Here is a 12160-nt window from a genome sequence, read left to right as displayed (position 1 = left end):
TTTGGTCACATGTTATGCCACGGAGGTACAGCAGTAGCGTTGTTGCTGTGAGGTTCTCCTGTTCGATTCTTGGCTGGAGTGCCTCCTGTGTGGTCTGCATGTCTTCCCCGAGGTCGAGTGGCCTCCGAAAGACATGCGTGAATGGGCGTGCCTTCGCTGAAAGTTGGGTGTCAGGCTGGCAACTCGGCACCATAAAAATCTGCCAATCATTAGTTGGACCGGAGTTCCGCTGTGGCAACCCCTAATCGGGAAAAGCCGAAAAGACAAACAACTTTAAATTTGGTCACATCCAGATATCTGAGCTGCATATAGTCAACAATGTGACTACACCTGTGTGTGTGTGTGTGTGTGTGTGTGTGTGTGTGTGTGTGTGTGTGTGTGTGTGTGTGTGTGTGTGTGCGTGTGTAAGAAAGAATGTGAGTGAGTACAAATATTAAACACACTTGCCCATACATGCACGGGGGAAGTTCTAGTGCATTGCTCTGCATGCAGATGACAGCAATGACCTAAAATATATAATTCTTGCTGTTATTTGTTTGATCAGAATAGAGCACCTAAGCTGTACTTTAGCTAATAAAGTAGCTGTAACCGTTAGGAACATTTGTGTGTGTGTGTGTGTGTGTGTGTGTGTGTGTGCACGCGTGTGTAAATGCATATGCATGCACACGCATCTGAGTTACAGTATATGTGTGACAGACTGTCGCCATTTGTATCTAAGTGTACAGGTGTGATTAATTATACATCGTAGATTTTGGAAGTAAAAATATTTCTCTAACAATTACATTTCCTACACCAACTTTAAAACACCAGATAGAGGAACAATCTTACATCAAAATATAAAAAATGTATGTAATACTAATAAATTAACTACAAAACAACTGATCAGATTTTTTTACTGAAATTATGCCCTCCAGAGATGGTGAAAATAATGGACCTTCCAGCGGTGGGGAGGCACTCTGCCTCTACTTTTGGGCCTTACTACACTCCTGGGTGGTCCATTACTTTCCTGCAATGCCCATTCTGTTGAACATTATTGCTTCATTAGAATACAAGCAGATGTAGTTAGAAAGCCACTATATGTATTGGATACAGTAGGCACTGGATACAAAAACTGCATTGCGATTGGTGTTTCATTGCTCAGATTGTGCAAGTATCCAAATTACACCCATGGCAGTCTTTACACTATATATTGCTGGTCTGGTAAATGGGTGTCTGCCAGACAATGGGACCTTTACCAATACCTTTTGTTTGTTGTATTTATTGAAGCAGAATTCTAGAATTCATAGCTGATGTTTTCATAACTGGCATCAAGTTTATTATACAAAACATGACCAAAACATGGCATTTGTTGTTGTAACAACATCTTGAATCAAGGGGTGAGACTTTAGCTTGACCCATAAAACAGATGGGATAGGAATTGGCTGCTATACTGAGAAGGATTGAAAATCTGTCGTATTAATTTAGATATCTTCTTAAAATGGCCACATGGTGCTCACATCCAGACAAAACAAACATCACAAATGAAAGTATTAAGGCATTTCAGATCAAGGTTCCAGTGTTCAATCCTAGCCTCCAGTTGTTGCTGGTATGGAGTCTGTATATTCTCTCTTTGTCAACATGGGTTTACTCATGTCTGAAAATATGCTTGTTGAGCTGATCACTGTAGACTGTGCTCAATACGGCATTCTTCATTGCCCTTCAAATTAGGCTTATGGCAGAAAAGGTTCTGGGTTAGACCGGTTAACTTATTTAGTTAACACATAATGAAATATTTGACTTTCTGTACTACGACTAATGGACTTATGCAGACAACTCACTGCCTTTAAGGAAAAAGATTAGGAAAAATGACAGAAGTTAAACTTAAACTTTTCCAAGAAGTAGAAAAGAAAATAAAAGTCTCAAGCATCAGTAAGTAAAATAAGACTTTATTCAAGCTTGGAGGAGGGACAGGAACATCAGATAAATGTACTTTAAAAACAAATGGAATGCTTATCAAAGGGAGACACTACAACTACATATAGCAGACATACTATCCTTAAAATGAAAATACAGGTCAGCACTAAAACTGTACTTGCCAACATCACTTTTATGGGGTACTAATACCATCCCGTCATCAGTATGAACAATGTGTGAGCTGACTTAATTAATCCTTTTCATCTGCGGCTATCCAAGTGGAAAGACTGCTTAAAACAGGTCAATTGCTTGTTTTCTGAACTTTTACATTTCAAAATTATTTATATAGCTGATGTATGTCAAATAATGCAATGAGACTTGAGTGAAAAATGCATGCAGGGATGGAAACAAACTGCTTAAACTCAGACATTGGTTAATAGAGGGGAAGAAAACAACTACAGGTTATTTTAGTGTGTAAAGACAATAAGTCTATATGAGAAATAAACTGGCCACATACAAGTATTCCTGAAACTCAACAATTCAGCCCGAAATAGTGTACATTAAAAAAAATATGCTAAAGAAGTAGCAGCCATATGATAAGGCAGACTCTTTCAAACAGATAAAATTATTCAAAACAATGCTGTTCCAGGCTGTCAGAATAGTATGTTAGTGTAGACACTTCTAAGGCAAAATATAGCCTAGATGTTTCATGTAGTAGTAAAAAACAAAAAGCCTATCCTACTAGTCACATATTAAGTGGTATACCTCAAATAAAGAGCACTGCAAATGTCAATGGAATTAGAAAATCAAACACTCAATAACACGACTGATCTGACAAACAAAATGCCAGTTTAAGAAATATTAGTCCATGAACTGAACATCTAACATTGTCTTGTGCATGCAAGCCTAAAACAGCTTTTGCATACCATAAAAGCCCCAACATTTCTCTGAGATCACAGTGCTGGTAACACTGTAATGAATCATGATGGAAGCTGGAAAAAATAGAAACTAAAACAGCAGATGACATCACCAAAGTCCCAAATTTACAGTAAATTGTAAGAATCAATGATAGTTCTTTTGCTAGCAACAGCTGGGTAATAACAGGCGAAACCATTAGGATTATACTGGATTTAAATCCACTGAAATCTGATTAAACCTCTTTGGATCAGAGCAAACATCATCAGTCTCCTTCTCTTGACGTAGGACTATATATCAATCAATAACTAGAATCTCTGATCTCAGTGGAAGTGATTTATTCTACGGTAACAAGGTACACGAAAGAACCAACCTTCAGTGACATGACTAGCATAATCTATTTAGAAAATCTAATGAACAATTTGTTTTCTGTATGCTCGAATGTTCAAAATAGCAAGAAGGTGGTCAGCAGTAAAGGTTGTGCCAATGTCCAGTGGGCATTATTTGGTCCTTAAGCAGTAAAGTCTATTGACATTTTGCTTTGTGCTCAATGCCTCTCTGTCTCTGAAGGACAGAGAATAGTCCAGTATTGCCAGTGTCCAATTCTCTGTCCTAGCAGCCAGCCAGATAATGTGCAAAATGCTGTAACTTGAGAAAGCTGACTGTAACCCTTAAAGACCTACAGAAATGTATACTTGGTATCCGTATATAGAAAATACTCGACATGAAGCATGCATACCTCTCATCTGTACAGATTCATGCCTCACATTTTTGGTTTGTTTCTCATAAGAATTGCGGCTTTCTGTTGATAAATCATTGAGGGTTGAAGTCAGAAAATAATGACATACATTTGAGTTTCAGACTTCATACCCTTTAGAAAATTCATGTTAATGCAAAACCTGTTAATCAACTTTTAAGTGTGTAAGAGCAATATTTAAAAAAGTGTGTCTATTCCGGGGCCTTTGTCCATCCATTATTTATGGCTTTGTCCAAAGTTTTTACTCTAAGAGGCTGAGAGGTATGGAAGCATGCTCTTCGCAGTGAACACTCTAGATACATAAAGAAGCACGAGCGTTACAATTTGAGAGAGACAGTATTGTTACTAAGCATAGGATGTTGCTATGTTGCACTAGAGCTAAACTGCTAGACTCTAAACTTGCAGTAATTGGCTAAAATGAGACCATGTGATTTGCTTGCGGCAGTAGAGTACTAAAACAGCATGAACTGCAATAGTTAGATAACTGATTCAGTTCTACCCCACCCCCACGGAGCATGTAAAAGACTCAGTACTTTGAACAGATAGATCCTCTTACACTGAAACCACAGGTATTCTTATTTCTACTCTTGCATCTTCCTTCACCATTTCACCAGAGAGAAACAAAACAGATGATTTCAAAATCCAGTGCTAGAAGAATTCTGAATGATGCTGTAGTTCCAAAAATAATATAAAAGATCATTTGAGATGATTATGCATGCCTGCTGTGTATTGGAAACCTGTGATGAGGTCACAGTACAAAAGGTACCTAAGCCCTCAAAAAGTAATAGTTACGGTAGAAGACAAAGTCTAGGCGTCTTGCAAGACACAGCTACTGTTGTATTCATTATGGCCACAGGTGGCATTTTCTAGATAGAAATGAACCACAGAAACTCACCCCAAGAAAACACTCTAAGCTTTCAGGGAAAGTCACTAAGCCTTTCAGATGCTGTCCTCTTTTTGAGTAAACAGCACATGCCTGGGCACTTACAATGGCAAAATCCCCAGAACGGAGAGGTGAGCTTATGTTGAATTTGTAAAAAGAAACAAAAAAAAAATTATCCCCAGAGTTTCCCTACTGTAAGCCCCCCTCCCATAAAAAGTGTGTGTTTGTATGTGCATACCCACCCACAGTGAAAAGATAATTTGAGTAGAAAACACACAGAAAGCTAGAATCACCAATGCATCAAGCTAGTGGCCATTGCTTAGAGCAATTTGTTTACTGTACTGAACAGATACAACAGGACGTTTCTGACATGAAACGGTCAAATGTATTAAAACCAGTCTTAGACTGGCATCCACAAGTTAACAGTGGCATTACCTGCAGTATGGTTTATACCAAGCTGCTACAACAGGACTAAAGGAAAGTGTTTCAGAAAGTTGATAGCAGAAAATATTTAAGTGGGATTTTGGAACAAAAGTGAACAATGATTAATAGACAGACTGGCACAAAGTTTTCATGAAGGCTGATGGCAAGAAATAAATGAGAGACTTTTGGCAACTACAAACACTGTTTTAAAAATCCAGTCATTAGATCTATATGTCTGAACAATGAGCTTTTGTGTGACCTAATGGCGTGAATCATTTACTAACATTTTTTTTTATTTAGTTTTCGCTTACTGAGTAATGCCCACCAGACAAAATATCATTTCAATGGGTGACCTAGATATTAATATCCAGTTAAAAGTCATACCCATTATCAGAATATACACAATGAGGCTGCAGAAAAATTTAATTTGATGTTATCAAGACCTATGTTGCCTGCAGATCACTACACTCACTCATGAAGTTACCTTATACTGTCAGATTCGTAAATACATCAAAACAGATATTTTAATTTAAAAGGAAATACATTTTGAAATATTGCATTAAACAGATTGCATATGTAGGATGGAGCTTAATGAGAATATGAAGAGTGAATACTTGCAGAAAGGAAGACGTGAAGCAGAGAATATGGAATCACCTGTGTAATGAGCATCCAACCAACTACACAGTGCACACTGGCCACAGATTAGCAGATATAAACCTTGCTTTATGTTCTTGCACTACAAAAGCCAGTAACAGCCCACTTTGAAGTAAAATCGGTAAGTTAATTTCAAGTTATCATATTCTTTATCAACACCTAGCAGTCAGAAGAAAGAATTTTATTTTAGTAAGCTTAGTGTGATGCATATTGGAACATTGCATTGCCTATAAAATACTGATCATTACTTTGGCACATAGCCTTATGATCCTTTTGGGGTGTGTGTGTGCGTCTGTGTGTGTGTGTGTGTGTGTGTGTGTGTGTGTGTGTGTGCGCGTCGGTGTGTGCGCACATCAGCATGTGCACAAGCAGCACACCCTAGTCACACTACTGAACATGATTTACTCTATTATAAAATGAGAACATTTTATGGGCTACTTTGGCAACAACAAGGAATTCTGGGTTCTAGATGCTGGTCAGCAAATGTACCTATACAGCAAACTCTTCTGGCACTAAAATTACAGAGCACATGCTATATGGTTACCAGGCTTGGCTCTTAAAAACTTTTTGTTTAAAAAACTTTCAAAACATGGATTTATTTCTGGCATACTATACAAAAATGCCCTGTTATTTATCAGTTTATTTTCCATGTTGTCCCACCTTAACAATGATTAGAATGAGGAATGTAATAAAAATGCAAGCTTCAGAAACAAACTATAAATTAAAAAAAGCTAATTAAATATTCTTGTGAAAATGAATACTTTGTAGAGTATAATGGTAAACTATGGCTTTTTTCTTAGGTAATTGGAAGGGATCCAGCCCTCCCAATTTGGCCCACCAGTTAGCGCTTTGCAAAACCACCACCCACTGCAATTTTTTTCAGATACTTCAAATAGTGTTCCTTCTTTGAAACTGCTGGTTTCTTCATCTCCTTCAAAATCAGCAATGGCTATGTAAACATCTTCTGAGATAACCCGATCTCTAAGACTGTCACAAGGCTTTTCTTTTGCTTCCAGTTTTTCTGCTTGTTTAGTTATCACTTTAACACCCAAACCACTCTTAGGTTTGATTTCATCTTGGGCAGGGGTCTGCTGAACTGGCTTAGGTCTTGGAGGAGCAAGTGCAGGTCGATTTTGTCCTAAAGCAGGTCTAACATCTTGAGATTCCTTTATTTCACTTTTTATTTCTGGAGAACCAGAAGAGCCAGATATTTTTTTAGGTGGTGGAGGTCTTCTAGGTGGCACAACTGGTCTTGGTGGTGGTTCCCTTGAACCTTTCAATTCTGAATCCTTAATAGGAAAATCATCTTTAAACCCATTGTATTGCCTTGGGGGTGGCTTTTCAGTTGTTCTTTCTGGAGGCCTACTAGGGGGGTCTCCCGGAGGCAGCTTATTAGAGGAGTTCTGAGTATCATTAGCACTTGGACAATTATCTTGATCTACAGGCTTCTCTGGGAGCTTTGCAGGCCTCAGTCTGCTTCTTAGGTTAGATATATCAACTTTATCTTCTGGCTGTGATTCTCCTTTTGAGGGAGGAGCTGGTTTAGGTCTTAACTGAGGCTTTGGTTTCATAAATGGATTTGGAGGTACAGGCATGGTTTTCTCTTCCACTACTTCAGTTTTTGGTTTTATGGACTTTGCAACAGGTTTAAGATTAGGCTTTTTAATTTCTTTGGTAGAAATTTTGTGACCACATTCAAGGCCCATCTCATTTTTGAGTTGGAAAGGCTTTGTTTTTTCAAGTTTATCTCCAGATTTTTTCATCTCTTTTGGTGGCATGGGCAAAGGTGGTTCAGCAGGCAGGATAACTCCAGGAATTGGAGGTTTGGGCATAGCTCCCCTTAAATGTTCATGCCTCTGCCTTTCTGCATCCTCCTCAGACTTGAGAATTGATTCTTTCCTTGGAGGAAGGCTTGGCTTTTCTTCTACATCTCTGTTACCCACTTCATCTGTTCCACTAACCACAGGTATGTATCTGTTATCTAAAGGTGCATTCCTGAAAACATCCTTCTCCTTGCAGTCTTTTGGACGTTTGCTCACCTGCTCATAGGCATTTGAGGGACCTTCAGGTAGTGGCTTGGAGGGCCCAAAAGCATTGTCAGTGGAACTAGTTTCAGCTGCAGCATCACCAAGTCGGAGCTGGGACAATTCATTTGGTAATGGAGCTAAGAAGTTTGGTCTGGAAGCATTACTTGTTTTCTTATACTTGTCGATATATGTTGCTGGAGCCCAACCTTCTTTTTCATCTATCTGAATGTACCACCAACCGTTGGAATTCTTTTCTACAACCTGTACAACAAAATGCAAAGAACAGAAGTTAGCCTACTCTGTGAGCTCTAAAGAGGAAGGTGAGTTTGGAATTAATGATTTTTTTTTGGGGGGAGGGGAAACAAACTGAATTTCAACTAGTAAAAATTAAGTTGGAAAACCACTATATAAAACAGCTACTCAATACATAACTGATATTAAAACACGTGTTCAGTCCTAGGGCAGTTGTCATCAATACTCAAACACAGATAAATGATTCTAACAGCAGTCATTTTAAATAAACTACTATAGAAACCAAATAACTAAAAAACGACCAAAGAAAAATCAGTGAGTAACAGCTCTACTTTCGTAAAATTTAATAAGCACAATCCAACTTCTCTAGCGCCTCGGCCGCAGCCTTTACAGAGTAAAAAGTTTTTCTTTGGTCGTTTTTTAGCAGTCATTTTAATTTATTTATCTGTGCATTAATTTGACATTTGTGTACTGGGAAAGTCTGACTGGGCCAGAAAGTGCCTATTTACAGCTGAGGCCCAGGGAGAAAAGCTCCACAATCATAACCTTTCAAAAATCTAGTACAGACATTTTAAATCACACAGTATCATGTTACGCTACAAAACATAAGAGTGAAAAAATGTTGTAATGAGAAAAACAGAGAACATGAAAAAAAATAACATGGGTTGGAGACAATATGTGAGGAAAAACTCAAAAATCATATTAGATTAGCATGGGGTAAATGAGACCTGAGACAACTCTAGTAAGATATTTAAAGATATGTCAGAGATTACATGATTAGAGACAGTGAGTGAAAATGAGTGATGTCTTATTATGAGAGAGGTGTTTATATTATGGTTATAGAAGGATGGAGAGGAGGACATTATAAGAGTGCAGGTAGGGGGTCTTCAGGTAGCTTAGGTGAGTAGGGAGAAAACAGGTAGAGAAGATCTGCAGAGATTAAATAAGGTAAAGTAGTGGGCAAAACCAAAAAGGAGTAGAGTAGGAGGCTGTAGAGGGTAGTGAAATGTGATCTAGGATGAAGGGGGTGAGTGAAATTTAGTAAGTTCAGCCAGGATTGGCAGAGGAGCAAGTCCGAAATTTTGTAAGGTTTTCTTTTAGGGAGCCTTTAAAGGTGTATAGGCTAGAAATAGTTCTGCTGGTTAGAGGTAAAGACTTCCATTTTTTTTGCCACTGGGTACAAGCATAGGCTTTGTCCAGGGGATTTATTTGGTTTACTTATGGTGAGTTGATGTTTGTCTTGCGATCTAAAATATTCTTTTAGGGAAATATATGTTGATTAAAGAGGTAAGACCTGGACAGGCTAATGGTTTGTGTATGATTTTATGCATTGTTATAAGGTGAATGTAGGAGAGGTGGTGGGGGAGTTCCAGCTAGCTACTGGTACACAGAACTTTACAGTTTCTATAACACTTGGCTATTGGTAAATCAGACAAATGGCCATTCATGATATTAGCAGCCTTAATCAATATATGTATACTTTCATACATACTAAATTCCATTAAAAAGATTGAAAACATGTATGCATTATGATTTTATTGATACATTTTGCATTACAGACAATAACTTGTATTTTTTTTTCTGTCATTTTATGCCTGTAAGAAAAAAATTAATTAATAATTTTGACTGGTCTTTAACTAATTAACAAAGTCTGAATTTATACAGATTAGAGTTAATATCTTAGAAGCCCACTTGTGTAAAGTACAAAGATCCAGCAAACTCTTGTTAAAGAGGGAAAAAGAGACAGACTTTCTTCTTCTATGTTTAGGCTGACTTTTTTTATTATTTTACTAAAAAGAAGACTTGTGTAAACAATAATCAGTTTTAGTTCACTGAATAACTAACCCAAGACATAAACCAAAATGTGCAGCACACCTTGCTTGCTTCAGCAAGGTGTGCAACTAAAACACAATTGGTATAAAACACACACACACAGATATACACACTCAAAAAAGTGGGATACAGGGAGGGAGCGACTACTGCTGCAATGATCATTCGAACATCTATTATTATGGTAAGTTCAACTTACACAACTGTACCATGTTCATTATTTTGATTACTGCTGCAGTAGCCTTAGCTATATGGATAGATTACACAGAAAACTATTTGGGAGGAGGAAAGAGAAGGGTCCAGGAGCCTCCAGAGAATGGTTCTAGCAAAACTTGATCCAGACCTAGAGAAGGAATCAAGTGTATAGGTCAGCAAATTGTACTGTCTTGAGGTGGATCATAGGTAAGTAACGAGTAACAATATTTAGAAAAAAATGTAACAGTTTCTCACTCTATACAAAGTTCACTGTGCACCTTTTCTAATTCGACTTTAGGGTTTATTTAAAAGTGCACCTTTTTGTAATCTGATTTAAGGTTTTATTGAATTTACTCCTTTTTTGTAATCTGAACGAAGAGTCTCTCTGAATGTGCACCTTTCTGAAATATGATTTAAGGGTTTATTTGAATGTTTGCCTTTTTGCAATATAATTTAAGAGTTTATTTGAATATGCATCTTTTTAAATCTGATTTTATGATTTATTGAAGGGTTTATTTGACTGTACGACTTTTTGTAATATGACTTAAGGGTTTATTTGAACGTACACCTTTCTGTAATATAATTTAAGAGTTTATTTGAATATGCATCTTTTTTAATCTGATTTTATGGTTTATTGAAGGGTTTATTTGACTGTACGACTTTTTGTAATATGACTTAAGGGTTTATTTGAGCGTACACCTTTCTGTAATATGATTTAAGGGTTTATTTGAATGTGCATCTTTTTGTAATCTGATTTAAAGGTTAGTTGAACACACACATTTTTGTAATATGACTTAGAGGTTAATTTGAATGTGCACCTTTTTGTGATATGATTTAAGGATTTATTTGAATGTGTACATTTTTGTAATATGATTTAAGGGTTTATTTGAACATGTACCTTTCTTGTAAAGACAACTAATAGTGCACAGTATTAACATGCTTAAAAGCCACATTATGGACATTATGGATTGTTTAACAAGTTGCTGACCTTCAACAAGTAATTATTTTCTGCTGCTTGTGAATGGTGCAAAATATTACAATAATGATGTTGCAGTATTTATTAAATCTCCAGTGAATTATCATATTCACATCTTTGAAATGATCAAGCACATTGATTTAGGATAGTGTTGATTTTCTGTTTCATGTGTTATTTTATACCAGTGTTAGAATCAATTGATACAATGTATATGAAAATCATTCAATATTTAGAGAAATTTTAGAAAGTCTGTAGAGAAATTAAAGGTAAATGAATCTAATACAGACATGAAGTGCAGTATGAAGCAAGAGAAAAACAGGCTTATGGTATATTTAGAGAGAAGGTTAGGGAAGAGAATTAGATAGCAGTAAGGAAGTAAGTAAAGAAGGGAGAGTAAGGAAGTATAAGGAATGAAAAGATGCCTGTTCACATTTAGGGATATAGCTTATCCTGGAAGTGAGCAGAACAGAAATAGATTTTAGCTAGGAAGTTTTTCAGAGTGTTTTTTAAAGATGGGAGGGAGGGTATAGATCTGATGGATACAGGTGAGGACTGCTAGGCCTTAGCAACCTTGTACAAGTACAGACAATGCCCAGCAGATTTGCCACATTTGTAGACAGACAGGAGTTTTTGGTCACTGGATCGCAATGACCAACTTGGAACATAGTTATGTAGAATGTTTCTTTAGTGCTGGACAGGTAGATGGATGCTGGATAATTTTATAGGCTGTAAGACATTGTGTATATGTTTGGTGATGTGGCAGTTCTAACCAATATAGACTTTTCAGTGCTATACAGTGGTGGGTTCTGAAGGGGGTATGTGCTGCAAATGTAGTAACCTTGTTACAGCATTGCTCAAGTTTTAATTTTTCTGAAGCCTGGAGGTTAGTAAGGATGGCAGCACCATAAAGAAGCGTGGGGAGAAGATAAGTAGTGGCAAGTGCAGTTTTAGTTGCATCAGTCAGGGAATATGGGACTCTGTAGAGCATCCCTAGTTCGGGATCTTCATATGGGTCAATCCTACAGGAACTCCAGAAAAAAATGTCACTTTGTGAAAATTATTGTCAAATGGAAGAAGACAAACATTGGCCTTATTGTTCTGGAGGAGAAGCTATCTGTTCATTTCACAAGGCAAGGTAAAGGGTAGACTATCAAACAACTGAAAAATGAGGTGGGTGCCTGGCTTATATAAGTGGACACACCTGTCACTGGTATACTGTTTATTTGAGAACATGACAGGAAACATTGATGAGAGCTCCTCATAAGGTATTCAGTGAATCCCAATCCTCAATCATGAAGAAGCAAGCCAAGCCAAACCAAGCCATACCTACATACAAACACTTTGTGTGTGTGTGT

The 12160-nt window shown here is 37.3% G+C and overlaps 1 protein-coding gene across 4 annotated transcripts in view; it reads right to left on the bottom strand.

Annotated features, from left to right (window-relative positions):
• Positions 1-1909: 1909 nt before the first annotated feature.
• Positions 1910-12160, bottom strand: part of SH3PXD2B (SH3 and PX domains 2B) — a 1471413-nt gene continuing 1461162 nt past the window's right edge. For all 4 annotated transcript variants that reach the window (XM_044069105.1, XM_044069106.1, XM_044069107.1 and 1 more), the window contains one exon: positions 1910-7813. In XM_044069105.1, coding sequence (XP_043925040.1) covers positions 6308-7813 — 1506 coding nt within the window. In that variant the 3' untranslated portion in view covers positions 1910-6307. The remainder of the gene's footprint in view (positions 7814-12160) is intronic.

This window comes from Protopterus annectens, chromosome 4.part0 (assembly GCF_019279795.1).
Source record: "Protopterus annectens isolate FY-2018-M chromosome 4.part0, PAN1.0, whole genome shotgun sequence".
NCBI lineage: Eukaryota > Metazoa > Chordata > Ceratodontiformes > Protopteridae > Protopterus > Protopterus annectens.
This window is presented reverse-complemented; position numbering and strand designations above follow the sequence as displayed.